Genomic DNA, 21,240 nt, shown 5'->3' on the forward strand with positions numbered 1-21,240 from the left:
GGGGGCAGGGGGGGCTCTTGCCCCCCCCCTGGCTGAATGATACTGCCTGATTTTTATATTTTTGTTCTGAGATTTCTATTATATAGCATTAAAAGCAGCGATTAGACGAAGTTTGCCCCCCCTGGAATTCAGCTTATGGGCGCCCATGGCAGGGTTCTCAACCCCAATCTTTCTTAAACCCAGAATATAATTTGTACTTTACTGAAGAAATTCTTTTATATGTTTTCAATTTACTATCTTTAAGAAATCAAAAATCAATTACGATTTTAAGGAGTAAATATCCGCATATGTATATTGAATTACAATGCCGATTTTTTTTCAGCAAATTCATTTGAATTTTTTTCGGGAGGGGGGGGGAGGGTTAAAAAGGATTTTTATTCGGGGGGGGGGGGGTTTACAAAAAACACTTTGAAAAAACGCATCAAAAATTTGCTTTTATTCATTTTTGTTACTTTTTCACGAGTCGGACAAACATTTCAAAAATGTTTGGGGTTGAATGGGATTGGGGGGGGGGGGATTTCAACTCCCCCTTCTCGATACAGCCTTGTAATTGAGCTTACCTTTTGAACAAGTTACTTCTTCAGAAACTCCAAAGCAGTCATCCTGACCGTCACACATTAGCTTGAAATTGATACATTGCCATCCATTCTTACAGGCGTATTCATCATCTGGAAAAAGGAGTTATATTAAAAAGAGTTATGAAATTTAAAAAAAAAAATGTCATTTAGAAAATATAAATGTTTTCTGGAAGTATTGATTCGAGGTTCCTTTTTATGTGTACTATTCAGTCTTGCCAGAAACAAATCCGTATAGATTTTACGTCGCAGGTCTCTTTGGTATGATTTTTTTTGAGAATATTGGTCTGTAATTACAATATATTTTTCTCTCTCTCTGTCAAAGAATAAAGAAAGTTCTTGTTTCAAAAATTCCTCTGCATTTAAACTACGCCATCTTTAACTACTGCCCTGCTACACCACATTCGACTACCTATCTAGCCCAAGGTAGAATCACGCCTGTGGCAAGTGACGTACATAAAGATTAGGATAAAGATCCTCCAGAGGCACTCCTGGCACACTCGACTATCTATCTAGGCCAAGGTGGAATCACGCCCCTGCCACATGATGCACCTAAAGATAAGGATAAAGATCCTCCAGAGGTACTCCTGGCACATTCGACTATCTATCTAAGCCAAGGTGGAATCACGACTCTGCCACGTGATGTACCTAAAGATAAGGATAAAGATCCTCCAGAGGCATTCCTGGCACATTCTACTTGCTATCTAGGCCAAAGTGGAATCAAGCCTCTGCTAAGTGATGTACCTAAAGATGAGGATAAAGATCCTCCAGGGGCACTCCTGGCACATTCGACTACCTATGTAGGCCAAGGTGAAATCACGCCCCTGCCACGTGATGCACCTAAAGATAAGGATAAAGATCCTCCAGAGGGACTCCTGGCACATTCGACTATCTATCTAAGCCAAGGTGGAATCACGACTCTGCCACGTGATGTACCTAAAGATAAGGATAAAGATCCTTCAGAGGCATTCCTGGCACATTCGACTACCTATGTAGGCCAAGATGGAATCACGCCTCTGCCACGTGATGTACCTAAACATAAGGATAAAGATCCTCCAGAGGTACTCCTGGCACATTCGACCATCTATCTAAGCCAAGGTGGAATCACTACTCTGCCACGTGATGTACCTAAAGATAAGGATAAAGATCCTCCAGGGGCACTCCTGGCACATTCGACTACCTATGTAGTCCAAGGTGGAATCACGCCTCTGCCACATGATGTACCAAAAGATAAGGATAAAGATCCTCCAGAGGCACTCCTGGTACATTCGACTACCTATCTAGGCCAAGATGGAATCACGCATCTTTCACGTGATATACCTAAAGATAAGAATAAAGATCCTCCAGAGGTACTCCTGGCACATTCGACTACCTATGTAGGCCAAGGTGGAATCACGCCTCTGCCACGTGATATACCTAAAGATAAGGATAAAGATCCTCCAGAGGTACTCCTGGCAAATTCGACCATCTATCTACGCCAAGGTGAAATCACGACTCTACCACGTGATGTACCTAAAGATAAGGATAAAGATCCTCCAGAGGCACTCCTGGTACATTCGACTACCTATGTAGGCCAAGGTGGAATCACGCATCTTTCACGTGATATACCTAAAGATAAGAATAAAGATCATCCAGAGGTACTCCTGGCATATTCGACTATCTATCTAAGCCAAGGTGGAATCACGACTCTGCCACGTGATGTACCTAAAGATAAAGATCCTCCAGAGGCACTCCTGGTACATTCGACTACCTATCTAGGCCAAGATGGAATCACGCATCTTTCACGTGATATACCTAAAGATAAGGATAAAGATCCTCCAGAGGTACTCCTGGCACATTCGACCATCTATGTAAGCCAAGGTGGAATCACGACTCTGCTACGTGATGCACCTAAAGATAAGGATGGAAATCCTCCAGAGGCACTCCTGGCACATTCGACTACCTATCTAGGCCAAGATGGAATCACACCTCTGCCATGTGATATACCTAAAGATAAGGATAAAGATCCTCCAGATGCACTCCTGGCACATTCGACTATCTATCTAGGCCAAGATGAAATCACGCCCCTGCCACATGATGCACCTAAACATAAGGATAAAGATCCTCCAGAGGTACTCCTGGCACATTCGACTATCTATCTAAGCCAAGGTGAAATCACTACTCTGCCACGTGATGAACCTAAAGATAAGGATAAAGATCCTCCAGAGGCATTCCTGGCACATTCTACTTGCTATCTAGGCCAAAGTGGAATCAAGCCTCTGCTAAGTGATGTACGTAAGGATAAAGATCCTCCAGATGCACTCCTGGCATATTCGACTAACTATGTAGGCCAAGGTGGAATCACGACTCTGCCACGTGATGTACCTAAAGATAAGGATAAAGATTCTCCAGAGGCATTCCTGGCAGATTCGACTTGCTATCTAGGCCAAAGTGGAATCAAGCCTCTGCTACGTGATGTACCTAAAGATAAGGATAAAGATCCTCCAGAGGCATTCTTGGCACATTCGACTACCTATCTAGGCTAGGGTGAAATCACGCCTTTGCCACGTGATGCACCTAAAGATAAGGATAACGATCCTCCAGAGGCATTCCTGGTAGATTCGAATACCTGTCTAGGCCAAAGTGGAATCACGCCTCTGCCACGTGGTGCACTAAAGATAAGGATAAAAATCCTCCAGAGGATCTCTTGGCACATTGGGCGGTGAATTGACGTTTTACTTGTTGGGTCTCCTTACAGAGACAGGTAGCAAGCCTGTCACAGGACCTTGTAGGGACCAAAATCGATCCCCGGGTCCTATATTGCTAATGTACTTAAACGGGTTCAGATAATTACAAGAGAAAAATGGTAATATATAAGCAAAAATAGAAATGATTTACACAAACTATTATGAAAGGATATTGGACCTTTTGTAGACGGAGGGGGCTAACTGAGGCCTCGAAAACGCACTTTCCCTGTTATTTGAGACGACCTGAATATAAGGTTGTCAAGATTTAAACCTTGAAAAATGGCGGGTGAGACAGCTGATCTCAGAAGATCCATTAGTACAATAAAGCAGTCTGCTATGAATATGGCAATCAGGATTGCAACAACATCTCTTAAATAAACATTCAATTTTGATAGTAAAAGAAAATCTGAATAAGAAAGACCCTTTTTTAAACTGCTAAAAAGAAACATTCTTTTTTTAAGTTTAATGATTTTCGTGGGGTGTTCTTGTTCTTGTTTTTTTTTTTTTTTTTTTTTTTTTTTTTTTATCAAATAAAGTCTCTCTGACGGTTTTTCTTTGTCTTGTCTTTTTTAAACTTAATTCTCAATTTAAATTAAATATTTAAAAAAGATTACAGCCTATTATAGCCACTAACAAAAAAATAAAAATAAAAAAAGGATGCCACTGCGAGAACCAGGGTCAAGCTTTCAAAATCATCCAAAAGGAGACAGAAAGGAATAAAAGGAAGGAAGAAAGGAGAAACGAAACATCCTCTTGAAAAAATGTAACGATTTTCGTTTTTTTTTATTTTCTTTTATTACATAAGACCAATCCGATTGTCTTGTCTTCTTTTTATTTAATTTTTATTTAAGAAAGAGATTCAAAAAGATTATAGCCCGTTAGAAAGGAAACATCCTCTTAAAAAATGTAATGATTTTCGTTTTTTTTATCACATAAGACCAATCCAATTGTCTTGTCTTCTTTTTATTTAATTTTTATTAAGAAAGAGATTCAAAAAGATTATAGCCTTTTATAGCCACTAGCAAAAAAATAAAAATAAAAAAAGGATGCCACTGCGAGAACCAGGGTCAAGCTTACAAAATCATCCAAAAGGAGACAAAAAGTAATAAAAGGAAGGAATAAAGGAGAAACGAAGCATCCTCTTGCAAAAATTTAACGATTTTCGTTTTTTTTTTCTTTTTTTTTATTAAATAATTCCAATACGATTTTATTTTATTATTTTTATGAAATTTTTATTTAATAAATATATTAAAAAAGATTATATCCCGGTATTAATTAAAAATAAGAATATAAATTTTAACGATTTTCGTTTTTTTTTTATAACAAAATACCAAAACAAGTTAATAGTATTATTTTTATTAAATTTTTATTTAATAAAGAGATTAAAAAAGATTACATCCCGTTATAAAGTAAACATCCTCTTAAAAAATGTAATGATTTTCTTTTTTTTTTATCACATAATACCAATCCAATTGTCTTGTCTTCTTTTTATTTAATTTTTATTTAAGAAAGAGATTCAAAAAGATTACAGCCTATTATAGCCACTAAAAAAAAAATAAAAATAAAAAAAAGGATGCCACTGCGAGAACCAGGGTCAAGCTTTCAAAATCATCCAAAAGGAGACAGAAAGGAATAAAAGGAAGGAAGAAAGGAGAAACGAAACATCCTCTTGAAAAAAAGTAACGATTTTCGTTTTTTTTTATTTTATTTTATTAAATAATACCAATACGATTGTCTTGTCTTATTTTTATGTAATTTTTATTTAAGAAAGAGATTCAAAAGGATTATATCCCGTTATAAAGGAAACATCCTCTTATAAAATGTAATGATTTTCGTTTTTTTTTTATCACATAATACCAATCTAATTGACTAGTCTTTTTTTATTTAATTTTTATTTAAGAAAGAGATTAAACAAGATTATAGCCTTTTATAGCCACTAGCAAAAAAATAAAAATAAAAAAAAGGATGCCACTGCGAGAACCAGGGTCAAGCTTTCAAAATCATCCAAAAGGAGACAAAAAGGAATAAAAGGAAGGAAGAAAGGAGAAACGAAACATCCTCTTGCAAAAAAGTAACGATTTTCGTTTTTTTTTATTTTCTTTTATTACATAAGACCAATCCGATTGTCTTGTCTTCTTTTTATGTAATTTTTATTTAATAAAGATATTAAAAAGTATTATAGCCCGTTAGAAAGGAAACATCCTCTTAAAAAATGTAATGATTTTCGTTTTTTTTTTATCACATAAGACCAATCCAATTGACTAGTCTTCTTTTTATTTAATTTTTATTTAAGAAAGAGATTCAAAAAGATTACAGCCTATTATAGCCACTAACAAAAAAATAAAAATAAAAAAAGGATGCCACTGCGAGAACCAGGGTCAAGCTTTCAAAATCATCCAAAAGGAGACAGAAAGTAATAAAAGTAAGGAAGAACGTAGAAACGAAACATCCTCTTTAAAAAATTTAACGATTTTCGTTTTTTTTTTTCTTTTATTTTATTAAATAATTCAAATACGATTTTCTTGTATTATTTTTATTTAATTTTTATTTAATAAATATATTAAAAAATATTATAGCCCGTTAGAAAGGAAACATCCTCTTAAAAAATGTAATGATTTTCGTTTTTTTTTATCACATAAGACCAATCTAATTGTCTTGTCTTCTTTTTATTTAATTTTTATTTAAGAAAGAGATTAAAAAATATTATATAATTTTATATCCACTAGCAAAAAAATAAAAATAAAAAAAAGGACGACACTTCGAGAACCAGGGTCAAGCTTTCAAAATCATACAAAAGGAGACAAAAAGGAATAAAAGGAAGGAAGAAAGGAGAAAAGAAGCATCCTCTTGCAAAAATGTAACGATTTTCGTTTTTTTTTATTTTCTTTTATTACATAAGACCAATACGATTGTCTTGTCTTATTTTTATTTAATTTTTATTTAAGAAAGAGATTCAAAAAGATTATAGCCCGTTAGAAAGGAAACATTCTCTTAAAAAATGTAATGATTTTCTTTTTTTTCATCACATAAGACCAATCCAATTGTCTTGTCTTCTTTTTATTTAATTTTTATTTAAGAAAGAGATTCAAAAGCATTATAGCCCGTTAGAAAGGAAACATCCTCTTATAAAATGTAATGATTTTCGTTTTTTTTTATCACATAAGACCAATCCAATTGTCTAGTCTTCTTTTTATTTAATTTTTATTTAAGAAAGAGATTCAAAAAGATTACAGCCTATTATAGCCACTAACAAAAAAATAAAAATAAAAAAAGGATGCCACTGCGAGAACCAGGGTCAAGCTTTCAAAATCATCCAAAAGGAGACAGAAAGGAATAAAAGGAAGGAAGAAAGGAGAAACGAAACAGCATCTTGAAAAAATGTAACGATTTTCGTTTTTTTTTTATTTTATTTTATTAAAAAATAAAAATACGATTGTATTTTATTCTTTTTTTGTAATTTTTATTTAATAAATAGATTAAAAAATATTATTGCCCATTATAAATTAAACAACAAATTAAAAAATTTAATGATTTTCGTTTTTTTTTTATCACATAAGACAAATCCAATTTTCTAGTATTCTTTTTATTTAATTTTTATTTAATAAATATATTAAAAAATATTATATACTTTTATATACACTAACAAAAAAATAAAAATTAAAAAAATGATGCCACTGCGAGAACCAGGGTCAAGCTTTCAAAATCATCCAAAAGGAGACAGAAAGGAATAAAAGGAAGGAAGAAAGGAGAAACGAAACATCCTCTTGAAAAAAAGTAACGATTTTCGTTTTTTTTTTCTTTTATTTTATTAAATAAGACCAATACTATTGTCTTGTATTCTTTTTATTTAATTTTTATTTAAGAAAGAGATTCAAAAAGATTATAGCCCGTTAGAAAGGAAACATCCTCTTAAAAAATGTAATGATTTTCGTTTTTTTTATCACATAAGACCAATCCAATTGTCTTGTCTTCTTTTTATTTAATTTTTATTTAAGAAAGAGATTCAAAAAGATTATAGCCTTTTATAGCCACTAGCAAAAAAATAAAAATTAAAAAAAGGATGCCACTGCGAGAACCAGGGTCAAGCTTTCAAAATCATCCAAAAGGAGACAGAAAGGAATAAAAGGAAGGAAGAAAGGAGAAACGAAACATCCTCTTGAAAAAATGTAACGATTTTCGTTTTTTTTTTCTTTTCTTTTATTACATAATAAAAAAACGATTGTATTTTCTTCTTTTTATGTAATTTTTATTTAATAAATATATTAAAAAATATTATATCCCGGTAGAAATGAAAAATCCTCTTATAAAATGTAATGATTTTCGTTTTTTTTTTATCACATAAGACAAATCTAATTGTATAGTCTTCTTTTTATTTAATTTTTATTTAAGAAAGAGATTCAAAAATATTATAGCCTTTTATAGCCACTAACAAAAAAATAAAAATAAAAAAAGGATGCCACTGCGAGAACCAGGGTCAAGCTTTCAAAATCATCCAAACGGAGACAGAAAGTAATAAAAGTAAGGAAGAAAGGAGAAACGAAACATCCAATTGAAAAAAATTAACGATTTTCGTTTTTTTTTTCTTTTGTTTTATTAAATAATACCAATCCAATTGTCTTGTCTTCTTTTTATTTAATTTTTATTTAAAAAAGAGATTCAAAAAGATTATAGCCCGTTAGAAAGGAAACATTCTCTTAAAAAATGTAATGATTTTCGTTTTTTTTCATCACATAAGACCAATCCAATTGTCTTGTCTTCTTTTTATTTAATTTTTATTTAAGAAAGAGATTAAAAAATATTATAGCATTTTATAGCCACTAGCAAAAAAATAAAAATAAAAAAAAGGATGACACTTCGAGAACCAGGGTCAAGCTTTCAAAATCATCCAAAAGGATACAAAAAGTAATAAAAGTAAGGAAGAAAGGAGAAACTAAAAATCCTATTTCAAAAATTTAACGATTATCGTTTTTTTTTTCTTTTATTTTATTAAATAATACCAATCCGATTGTATTTTATTATTTTTATGTAATTTTTATTTAATAAATATATTAAAAAGGATTATAGCCCGTTATAAAGGAAAAATAATCTTAAAAAATGTAATTATTTTCGTTTTTTTTTTATAACATAATACCAAACCAATTTTATTGTATTATTTTTATTAAATTTTTATTTAATAAAGAGATTCAAAAGTATTATAGCCCGTTAGAAAGGAAACATCCTCTTAAAAAATTTAATGATTTTCTTTTTTTTTATTACATAAGACCAATCCGATTGTATTGTCTTCTTTTATTTAATTTTTATTTAAGAAATATATTAAACAATATTATATACATTTATATACAATAGCAAAAAAATAAAAATTAAAAAAAGTATTCAAATGAGAGAAACAGGGTCAGGCTTTCAAAATCATTCAAAAGGAGACAGAAAGGAATAAAAGGAAGGAAGAAAGGAAAAACAAAACATCCTCTTGAAAAAATGTAACGATTTTCGTTTTTTTTTATTTTATTTTATTACATAAGACCAATACGATTGTCTTGTCTTGTTTTTATTTAATTTTTATTTAAGAAATAGATTAAAAAATATTATAGCCAGTTATAAATTAAACATCCTATTATAAAATTTAATTATGTTCGTTTTTTTTTATCACATAATACCAATCCAAGTGTCTTGTCTTCTTTTATTTAATTTTTATTTAATAAATAGATTCAAAAACATTATATACTTTTATAGACACTAGCAAAAAAATAAAAATTAAAAAAAAGGATGAAACTGCGAGAACCAGGGTCAAGCTTTCAAAATCATCCAAAAGGAGACAGAAAGGAATAAAAGGAAGGAAGAAAGGAGAAACAAAACATCCTCTTTAAAAAATGTAACGATTTTCGTTTTTTTTTCTTTTCTTTTATTACATAAGACCAATCCGATTGTCTTGTCTTCTTTTTATTTAATTTTTATTTAAGAAAGAGATTCAAAAAGATTATAGCCTTTTATAGCCACTAGCAAAAAAATAAAAATAAAAAAAAGGACGCCACTGCGAGAACCAGGGTCAAGCTTTCAAAATCATCCAAAAGGATACAAAAAGTAATAAAAGGAAGGAAGAAAGGAAAAACAAAACAGCAAATTTCAAAAAATTAACGATTTTCGTTTTTTTTTTCTTTTATTTTATTAAATAATAAAAAAAAGAATTTGTTTTCTTCTTTTTATGTAATTTTTTTTTTAGAAATATATTAAAAAATATTATATACAGGTATAAATGAAAAATCATCTTATAAAATGTAATGATTTTCGTTTTTTTTTATAACATAAGACCAATCTAATTGTCTTGTATTATTTTTATTTAATTTTTATTTAATAAAGAGATTCAAAAAGATTATAGCCTTTTATAGCCACTAGCAAAAAAATAAAAATAAAAAAAAGGATGCCACTGCGAGAACCAGGGTCAAGCTTTCAAAATCATCCAAAAGGAGACAAAAAGGAATAAAAGGAAGGAAGAAAGGAGAAACGAAACATCCTCTTGAAAAAATGTAACGATTTTCGTTTTTTTTTTCTTTTCTTTTATTACATAAGACCAATCCGATTGTCTTGTCTTCTTTTTATTTAATTTTTATTTAAGAAAGAGATTAAAAAAGATTATAGACCGTTAGAAAGGAAACATTCTCTTAAAAAATGTAATGATTTTCGTTTTTTTTTATCACATAAGACCAATCCAATTGTCTTGTCTTCTTTTTATTTAATTTTTATTTAAGAAAGAGATTCAAAAACATTATAGCCTTTTATAGACACTAGCAAAAAAATAAAAATAAAAAAAAGGATGCCACTGCGAGAACCAGGGTCAAGCTTTCAAAATCATCAAAAAGGAGACAAAAAGGAATAAAAGGAAGGAAGAAAGGAGAAACTAAGCATCCTCTTGCAAAAATGTAACGATTTTCGTTTTTTTTTTCTTTTCTTTTATTAAATAATACCAATACGATTGTATTTTCTTCTTTTTATTTAATTTTTATTTAAAAAAGAGATTCAAAAATATTATAGCCAGTTAGAAAGGAAACATTCTCTTAAAAAATGTAATGATTTTCGTTTTTTTTTATCACATAAGACCAATCAAATTGTCTAGTCTTATTTTTATTTAATTTTTATTTAAGAAAGAGATTCAAAAAGATTACATCCTATTATATCCACTAACAAAAAAATAAAAATTAAAAAATGATGCCACTGCGAGAACCAGGGTAAAGATTTCAAAATCATCCAAAAGGAGACAGAAAGGAATAAAAGGAAGGAAGAAAGGAGAAACGAAACATCCTCTTGAAAAAATGTAACGATTATCGTTTTTTTTTTCTTTTCTTTTATTACATAATACCAATCCGATTGTCTTGTCTTCTTTTTATTTAATTTTTATTTAAGAAAGAGATTCAAAAAGATTATAGCCTTTTATAGCCACTAGCAAAAAAATAAAAATAAAAAAAAGGACGCCACTGCGAGAACCAGTGTCAAGCTTTCAAAATCATCCAAAAGGAGACAGAAAGGAATAAAAGGAAGGAAGAAAGGAGAAACGAAACATCCTCTTGAAAAAATGTAACGATTTTCGTTTTTTTTTTCTTTTCTTTTATTACATAAGACCAATCCGATTGTCTTGTCTTCTTTTTATTTAATTTTTATTTAAGAAAGAGATTCAAAAAGATTATAGCCCGTTAGAAAGGAAACATTCTCTTAAAAAATGTAATTATTTTCGTTTTTTTTTATCACATAAGACCAATCCAATTGTCTTGTCTTCTTTTTATTTAATTTTTATTTAAGAAAGAGATTCAAAAACATTATAGCCTTTTATAGCCACTAGCAAAAAAATAAAAATAAAAAAAAGGATGCCACTGCGAGAACCAGGGTCAAGCTTTCAAAATCATCCAAAAGGAGACAAAAAGGAATAAAAGGAAGGAAGAAAGGAAAAACGAAGCATCCTCTTGAAAAAATGTAACGATTTTCGTTTTTTTTTCTTTTCTTTTATTAAATAAGACCAATCCGATTGTCTTGTCTTCTTTTTATTTAATTTTTATTTAAGAAAGAGATTCAAAAAGATTATAGCCCGTTAGAAAGGAAACATCCTCTTAAAAAATGTAACGATTTTCGTTTTTTTTTCTTTTCTTTTATTACATAAGACCAATACAATTGTCTTGTATTCTTTTTATTTAATTTTTATTTAAGAAAGAGATTCAAAAAGATTATATCCCATTAGAAAGGAAACAACCTCTTATAAAATGTAATGATTTTCTTTTTTTTTTATCACATAATACAAATCCAATTGTCTTGTCTTCTTTTTATTTAAGAAAGAGATTCAAAAAGATTATAGCCTTTTATAGCCACTAGCAAAAAAATAAAAATAAAAAAAGGATGCCACTGCGAGAACCAGGGTCAGGCTTTCAAAATCATTCAAAAGGAGACAGAAAGGAATAAAAGAAATGAAGAAAGAAGAAAGGAAACATCCTCTTAAAAAAATGTAATGATTTTCGTTTTTTTATCACATAAGACTATTCCGATTCTCTTATCTTCTTTTTATTTAATTTTTATTTAAGAAAAAGATTCAAAAAGATTATAGTCTGTTATAGCCACTAATAGAAAATCACCAAAAGATGATTTTGCTGAATGCTTTACATGCTGAATGCAATCACCAAAAGATGATTTGTGGAATGCAAAGCATGCCACAATTACACGCGAGAACCAAAGCATACTACTGTGAGAAGCCTGACCCTGGTCAAGTTTGTCAAGCTGGTCAAGCTGGTCAAGCTTGCAAGATTATCCAGAAGGAGATAGAAATTTTTAACAGCAGATCAAAGCTCCAAAAAAGCAAATGTCTTTTTATTATTGCTAGAAAAAAAACCACGCCGTCGAATGAGGGCGTGACCTTAACCGAGCCTCCACCAATAATTAATAAGCGAAAAAAAAAAAAAAAAAAAGAGACATATCCATCAAACAGCCGAGGGCAGAACAGGTCGAATGAGGGCGTGACCTTAACCGAGCCTCCACCAATAATTAATAAGCGAAAAAAAAAAAAACAAAAAAAAACAGAGACATATCCATCAAACAGCCGAGGGCAGAACAGGTCATAATTAATAAGTGCAAATATTAAACAAAATAAGGCAAAAAGCCATAAGCCTAATCTAACCAAAAATTAGCTAGGTATGCCTTTTGTAAATAAAACACATATGCTATCAATTAGGATTTTGACGCGAACGTACATGGGTTCTGACGCTTTGCACAACTTAAGGAACATTTTATTGCTAGTCTATCTCTTGCCAATCTTGCTAATACTAGCAGTAAAAGTGTTTGGTAGCTCATAAGAGGGACAATAATTCTGCCTTATATATATAATATAATATGAATATATATATATATATATATATATATATATATATATATATATATATATATATATATATATATATATATATATATATATATATATATATATATATATATATATATATATAGGGGGGGGGGGGCAGCAATTGAGCCTCCTAGATTTGGCCCTACATTGTATTATGATTTTTTTTTCATTTCATCAGAAAATACTTATTTGGCATTTTTATTGAAAAAGAAACAACAAGATTACCCCTCCTAGTTTTTGAATGCTACATCCCCCCCTTGTTTTAATAAATTTTATTTTAAATACCAAGATATTTGCTTTTGCTGCAACAGAGATTTACACAGAATCCCCAAATAGACCTGAAAAGAGCAGAGCAAATTATAGACCTGATATGAGCAAATTATAGACCAAATAGACCTGAAAAGAGCAGAGCAAATTATACTAAATGGCGAAAGATCTCCAAAATTTCGGTTCCTTACAGTACCAACGTATTGACAAGGGCGAGAAAGGATTTTCTGTTGCCACAACATAGAATCCCCAAATAGACTGTTTGAAAAAGCAGAACAAATTATGCTAAATTGCAACGATCTCCAAAATTTCAGTTTCTTAATGAATCAGATAATTTTTCTCTCAGGAAGTGTTGACTACGATTAAACTATGTTGCTACGCAACAGAAGATTGCACATAATCCCTCAATAGACAATTTGAAAGGGCGAAATAAATTATGGCAAAATGCAAAAAAATCTCCAAAATTTTGGTTCCTTACTGAGAAGGACAATTTTTCTCTCGGGAAAAGTGCTGATCAGTTGATTTAACTAAAGTTCTTGTTGCTATGCAACAGAAGGTTGCACAGAATCCTTAAATTGACTAGTCGAAAGAGCAGAATAAATTATATAAAAGTGCAAAAATCTTCAAAATTTTGGTTCCCTATTGAATATAATTTATCTCTCAGAAAAAGCATTGACGTGCTAATTAGGAATAAACTGAATTTTCTGTTGCTACGCAATGAAAGGGCACACAGAATCTCAAAATAGAATATTCAAAAGAGCGGAAAAAATTATGCTGAATTGCAAAAAATCTTCAAAATTTTGGTTCTTTACAAAATAGGATAGTCTTCTCCCAAATCGCGCTTTCTTACTTACACGCCAAAATTACTTTCTCCAAGTAAGTCTTAACATCAAATCACAGTTAAGATGAGTCAATCAGTTGAGTCAATCACGGAAAATGTATTTCTCATGACTCATTGACTCTTCCACCAGCAGGATGGAAGAGTATGTAAGAGGATGACTCTTGGATGACTCATCGACTCATGATCAATGAAATCACGAGTCAATGAGTTGGGTCAAAATAGCCAGATGAGCGAATTTATGCGAGTTTTCTGGAATCAGGTTATTTCTAAATCTCCCGGAAGGTGTTGTCAGATTAGAATATTAGAAGCTACAGAGATGACAGTAGCCAAACATGGTTCTGAAGCAGGGCGCTCCAAAAGACGGAGGAAAACTGGCTATATATTTTCCAGGAACATTGTCTACAGGTTGTTTCGGGCACCTGTCTGACTGACCGCATTTCAAATAGTAAGCTGTGCACAAAAGGTGGCTCGTTTTATAGGTCTACAAAGGTTGAAATGGCAAAGACACTTTCTGAAGATGAAAGATTTCAAAAGATCATCCTTGTCGGCAAACCATCTAGGACCGGACGAAAATCAGGTAGTTCCTGAATGGGGCGGGAGAATGTCGCAAGGAAGGACTTAACGGAAAGTGAAACTTCTTGGGAGGGTGTAAAGCGGGAGGCTTTGAATAGGTTGGGATGGAGGAGCGTGCGTAACTGTGTTGGCCTCAGACGATTTCATGCTGCAGTGAGTTGTTAGTAGTAGTCGTAGATAGGAAGTGAAGTAGCGTCCTGGGTGTATCTTCAGAGTGCATTGGCTGAGGGACGTTGTGCCCTAAGAGAGAAAATGAAGAGTACTTGAATTCTGATCATCACGATATTCTAGCAGGAGTGGTTACCATATTGTTACTTGATGCAGTTCTTACCACTTTTTCTTAACAATTCTTACCAAATTCTTCTAATTGCGATCTGAGAGCGAAGTATCCTACAGCTGGAAAAGTCGCACCAAGAGAAACGCGATTAATCATTTTTGATGCTTCTTTTCTAAGGTTTCACAGCCCAGTTAAAAAAATATTTTCTAATATTTTCTTTTTTTTGCAATCAATGGAAGTGAAAACAAGCACGCGGGATAGAATAAGTTTTTTGCTCGTAGGATAGTTTTCGCTCTTAGGAAAAGTATCTAGGTGTTGATTTGGTTTAAAGGAAATTTTCTGTTGCAAGTGGGACACACAGCGTTTCCAAATAGACCATCGAAAAAGCGGAACAAATTAAAAAAAAAAACATATAATCCGCAAAATTTGACTTCTATAGAATTAGGATAGTTTTTATCAGGTCATGTATTTGTTAAACTCATTTAAAAAAATCTAACAAATCACTTGCTCACTTGAATCACTTGCTCTATTTTCTGGCATATATTAAATTTACATCTTATTAACTAAAATAGTATATAAAATATTTATATGCAAACACATAAAAATTTATGTATAATTACTTGGAAATTACTTAATTTGATTATATAAATTAAACTAACCTTTAAGTTCCTTGCAATTACTTGTTTATAACTCCTTGGTGCAATTATTACATTGGAAAACTTTTTAAATAACAGATTTTTTCCTAATTCTCCATCTGCTTAAGTATTCCGATGTATTATGCATGTTTTGTTGAAAAAATGAAGTCAATTAATTAATCGTACTTAAAAAAACTTTATTCCTTAGAAATCTTACGCAATCCATTAGAAATCCATATTACTTAGAAATCCTTAGAAGGACTATGCAGCTAGCAGTTCTTCTTGTCATGATTACCATGATCATTATTATTCATTTACAAATTTACTCGCTAATGTTTATTTAACAAACTAATTAACTTAAACCTAAAAAAACCTAATTAACTTAAACTTAAACTAATTAACTTAAACTAAACTAAAAAAACTTAAACTAATTAACTAATTAACCTAAAAAAATGAAATCCTACTCATACAGTTTCCTTTTTTTCATAATAGCAATCCTTTTCGTCAGAGACGTATTCATGTGATTATGCAGGATTTTCCTTTTTTAAATTGCAAAATTTGTACACAATTTCCCAATGCCTAAATTTATTTTAATAAATAAATTAAGTTTAATGGACAAACTTATTTAAATCCTAATAAAAGAAATTCCTCAATCCTTAAAGATCCTACATTTAGTTACTTGGTCTATGATAGCAGCCTTGTTCCCCATGCTGCTTGATATGGTTTTACTCAAATGATTTTGTAAGATTATTGTCTTAATTTTAAAATTTATTCATTTTATACTTTTAGTATTCATGTTTTATTGAAAAAAAATTAATTAAATAGATTAGATTCTTTAATGATGAAAAAGAAATCCTTAAACAATACTACCCATGCATTTTTTCGGTTCATGAAAGCAGCCCTTTACGTCAGAATGATCCTCCCGGATTTTTTGTGATTTTCTTTCTCGTCATTATTTTTTTTTACAATTTATATTGTAATAAAATTTATATTGTAAATAATTGAACAAAATCGGTTGAATGAAATACTTTCTTCAAAAATAAAATCCTTAAGTTCTTAAAAGTCCTATCCGTACAATTTATCTTTGGTCATTGCATTCCTATTCATATAATTATATGTGATTAATGTCTTAATCATACAATGTGTTAATTTTTTACGTGTAGTATTCATGCTTCATTGAGAAAAATCAGTTTAATAAATTAACTTCTTTAAATTCTAAAAAAAAACCTGAAACGCCAAGGATACTCTACCCATGCATTCAGGAATGCAGCCCTTTACGTCAGAGTGATCATCGCGTGATTTTTTTTATTTCATTACTTATTGTTTTATGTTTCATAGTTTTTTAGCACGCTATATTTACATAAAATCAGTTGAAAGAATTAATTTCTTTAAATCCTAAAAAAAGAAATCCCTAAATCCTTAGAAGTCCTAAATCCGTGTAAGTTTCTCTTTTCAGGACAGTAGTCCTTTTCGTCAGAATGGTCCATGTTGTCGTATTCGTATGATTATTTTTCTTAATCGTAAAATTAGCTCATATTTTTGATATTTCATATATATACTTTGCTCATGAGAAAGAATTAATTTATAAAAATCCTAAAAAGAAATATTTAAAATCCTTACAAATCCTACCCATGCAATTCCTCTCTTCACGGTAGCGGCCCTGTCGTCAGAATGGTTCATACCGTCGCATTCATATGGCAATTTTTCTTAATCCTAGAGTATATTCAGTTTTTTCCTTTATTTCATATTCATTATTTGTTTATGAAAATGTATTAGTTCGTTTGAACCTTAAAAAAATATTTAAAATCTTTTGAAATCCTACACGTGCAATTTATTTCTTCACGATAACCGTCCATCCTGTCAGAATGGTCCATACTTTCGTAGTCGTATGATTATTTTTATTACCCCAAATATTTGTTAGTTTTTTGGATATTAATTTAATATTTATGTTTTGCTGATAAAAATGAATTAATTTATCTAAACCCTAAAAGTGAATATTTAAAACCATCAAAACTCCTACCCGTGCAGTTTTTCTTTTCTCGATAGCAGTCCTTTTCGTCAGAGTGGTCCATACAGTCGTATTCGCCATCGCAAACATCTTTCTTTCGTATACACTCATTATTCTGACAAAGATAAAGAGCGGGATCAGCACAGTCAGATTCACAGTTTAATTCATCTGAGTTGTCTGCACAGTCTCTTAATCCATCACATCTAGAAAATGTGTGTTAAAAATTAATACACGTATTAAAGTATACACACTTCTTACCAGAGCCGAGTCTAGGGGGGGGGGGGGCTAGAGGGGGCAAGGGGCAGGTGATCCGGGTGGCACACCCAGGGGGCGGCAAAAAAAGCTTAAATTGTAATATTTTCGGTAAAAATTGTAATATTTACAGTACTGATGATGTGGCAGGGGGCGGCAAAGTCTATATTTGCCCCCTCCGAGAGAAAACCTAACTTCGGCTCTGCTTCTTTCGTATAAATTATTAGGGCAAAGTTAAGGAGTAGTATCAGCACAGGTAGATTCACAGAAATGTAACTTAGTTGTCTGCAAAGTCTCTTAATGCATCATCAAACAGTTCGTGGTAACGAACTGTAAGTAAGGAGCGACCTGGCTCAATAGTAACCGAAACTCTAAAAAACGGATATTTTTCTAAAAAACAGAAAGTCTATTGATACCAATAGATACATAAAAAGAATCGGATTTTAATGCTGATTTTAAATATATAAATTTCATCAAGTTTAGTCCTACCCATCAAAAGTTAAGCGCATGAGAAAATTTGCTTGATTTTTGAAAAAGGGAGAAACACCCCCTAAAAGTTATAGAAACTTCAGATTCAGCGCATCAGAGAACCCTACTGTAGAGGCTTCAAGCTCCTATCTGCAAAAATGTGGAATTTTGTATTTTTTGCCAGAAGAAAGATCACGGATGCGTGTTTATTTTTTTTTCCCCAGGGGTGATCGTATCGACCCAGTGGTCCTAGAATACCATGGGAGGGCTCATTCGAACGGACATTAAATGTTCTAGTGCTCTTTTTAAGTGACCAAAAAATGGAGGGCAACTAGGCCCCCTCCCACGCTCATTTTTTCCCAAAGCCACTCGATCAAAATTTTGACATAGCCATTTTGTTCAGCATGGTCGAAAATATAATGAATATGTTTTTTAGGATGACTTGATCCCCCAAATTCCCCGGGGGAGGGCTGAAGGTTATGACCTTTACCCAATGTTTACATATAGTATTGGTTACTGGGAAGTATACAGACATTTTCAGGGGGATTTTTTCTGGTAGTGGCGTTAACATTAAAAGTAAATACACGTCATAGACTTAATACACTGGTTTGCATTAACTTCTGGTCGCCTTACTGTATCCACTTAAATTAACACGTATCAAATTTATACCTCAAGGTTGGTCAGAAAATTCATACTACCACAAGGCCGTATCCAGGGGGGGTTTCCCGGTTTGAACCCCCCCCCCCTCCCGAAATTTCTGATCGAGTCGAAAATTAGTCTAAAAAATACCTGTAAAGGTATTTTTAAAGGTAAATACCTGTAAAAATCGGGTACCCCCCCCCCCCCCGAACAAAAATCCTGGATCCGCTCTTGAACTACCATATGCATTGATATTGACATTTGTGGCTGAGATCGTAAGTCAGCAACATGCCAAGGGTCAATATTAAAATACATTTATTATACACAATAATTTAGAATTATAAAGCCTTGTATTAGCTTTAGCACCAATAGCTTTAATTTGGCCTTATAGAAGTACACAAATCAAAAGTTCCATAAACGAAGAAAAACGAGCGAAAATGGGGTTTTTAAAGGCCAAATGAAAATACTGACAAAACACAACAAAGCGAATATTTAGAGGGGACAAACGCCACTCTTCTTCAGCGCAAAACGAAAAAAATAATAATAAATGAGAGTGTCGAAGAATAAAACAACAAATAAAACGCGGAAAGTCAATGTGAATGTTAAGAAACCAATGAAAAAACCAAAAAATTAAAAGATGAATAAAATTCAATAAAAGCCAAAAATTGTAAGAATTAAAACCAAAAACTTAACAAAAATTAAAGTGAGTCATTCACCAATATCCGTGATTTGCAAGGAAATTCAAAGTTGAACCGCCATTGACAGATACTAAGCGAATAATTGAGAAATAAAAGACAAACATTCATTCACTCAAACCAAAACGAAACAGCATTGAATGAGTTCGAGAGCTATGTCATCTGACTCCTGATTTTAATAATTGCATTCCTCGCAGAAATTCTTTGAGACTTAAGGGGTTGTTGATATGTCTGAATAAGTGATTGGGAAATTGGTACAAGATTTATATCTGGACCTACTAAAGTATCGGCTTCTTTATATATAATCATAGGCAGCGCACTAACGCTGCCTAAGTAAAGAATGATGTGGGCACAATGTGTTTTTTTTTCTCCACCCGGGCACTTCGTATCGAAGGAGTTGTCGTAGAGACTTCGAAAAGGGCTCATTCGGTTGGAAATTGGAATGGCTAGTGCCCTTTTAATAGTCAAAAGTGATTGGAGGGCAACTAGCTCCCCCCACGCCCATCATTCCCCCAAACACATACAATCACAATTTTGAGATAGCCATCTTGTTCAGCGTAGTTGATTTTCAGATAGAAAATATATTTTTGTGGAGGACAATCCCCCACAACCCTCGGGGCAAGGGTTTTAAGTTATGCCCTGAGGGCATATAAGAACGATGTTGACACAATGTACTACTTATTATCTTTTTTCTTTAGAGTAGGGCACTTCGTATCGAAGAAGTTGTTGTAGAACCTTCGAAAAGCGCTCATTCAACTGGAAATTGGAGTGGCTTGTGCCCATTTTAATAGTCGAAAGTGATTGGAAGGCGACTAACACCCCTTCCACGCCCACCATTTCCCGAAACACATCCAATCAAAATTTTGAGAGAGCCATTTTGTTAAGCGTAGTTGATTCCCAAATAGAAATTATGTTTTTGAGGACAGTCCCCCACAGCCCTTAGGACAAGGGTTGTAAGTTATGCCCTGGGGGCATATAAAGTTTTTTTTTTTGAGAAGGCGTTGTCGTAGAAACTTTAAAAAAGGCTCATTCGAGTGGAAGTTCAAAGAGCTAGTGCCGTTTTTCATAGTCGAAAGTGATTAGAGGGCAACTATCCCGCCTCTCACGCCCACCTCTTCCCCAAATACATCTAATCAAAATTTTGAGATAGCCATTTTATTTAACGTATTTTTAAGTTCTGGAAATTAAGTCTTTGAGGATAACACCCTCCCCCCCTCAGAGCCCTCAGGGCAAGGGTTGTAAATTATGCCCAGGGGGCATATAAGGTTTGTATATAACGCGTTGTCGTAGAATGCTTCAAAAAGGGCTCATTCGATTGGAAATTGAAATGGCTAGTGCCCTTTTTAACAGTCGAAAGTGATTGGAAAGCAACACCCCTTTCACGCCTACCATTTCCCCAAATACATCCAATAAAGATTTTGAGATAGCCATTTTGTTCCAAGCAGTTCAAAGTTCAGGAAATTATACCTTTGAGCAGGACACTCCCCCCACAGTCTTCAGGGTAAGGGTTATAAGTTATGCCCTGGGGTCATATAAGGTTTTTTATTGAAATCTTTGCCGTAAAAACTTGAAAAAGGGCACATTCGATCGGAAATTCAAAGGGCTAGTGCACTTTTTAATAGTCGAGTGATTTGAAGGCAACTAATCCCCCTCTCACGTCCATCTTTTCTCCAAACACATCCAATCAATATTTTAGATAGACATTTTATTCAACGTATTTGAAAGTTTTGGAAATTAGGTCTTTAAGGATGACAACCCCTCCCCCACCTACAGCCCTCAGGACAAGGCTTGTAAGTTATGCCATGGGGGCGTATAAAGTTTTTATTGAAAGCGTAGAAACTTCAAAAGGGCTCATTCAACTGGAAATTGAAAAGGCTAGTTCCTTTTTTTAATAGTTGAAAGTGATTGAAGAGG

General features: G+C 32.3%; 1 protein-coding gene across 1 annotated transcript in view; it reads right to left on the reverse strand.

Moving 5' to 3' along the window:
* The window catches only part of yl (Putative vitellogenin receptor yl), a 492,935-nt gene that overhangs the window by 79,282 nt on the left and 392,413 nt on the right, over positions 1–21,240 (reverse strand). The window contains exons 20-21 of the mRNA XM_089106682.1: positions 17,285–17,475; positions 561–668 (exon numbers count right to left, since the gene is read on the reverse strand). Coding sequence (XP_088962808.1) covers positions 561–668; positions 17,285–17,475 — 299 coding nt within the window. The remainder of the gene's footprint in view (positions 1–560; positions 669–17,284; positions 17,476–21,240) is intronic.

This window comes from Artemia sp. Qi Xiang Cuo, chromosome 21 (assembly GCF_049724085.1).
Source record: "Artemia sp. Qi Xiang Cuo chromosome 21, ASM4972408v1, whole genome shotgun sequence".
In the NCBI taxonomy this organism is placed as follows: domain Eukaryota; kingdom Metazoa; phylum Arthropoda; class Branchiopoda; order Anostraca; family Artemiidae; genus Artemia; species Artemia sp. Qi Xiang Cuo.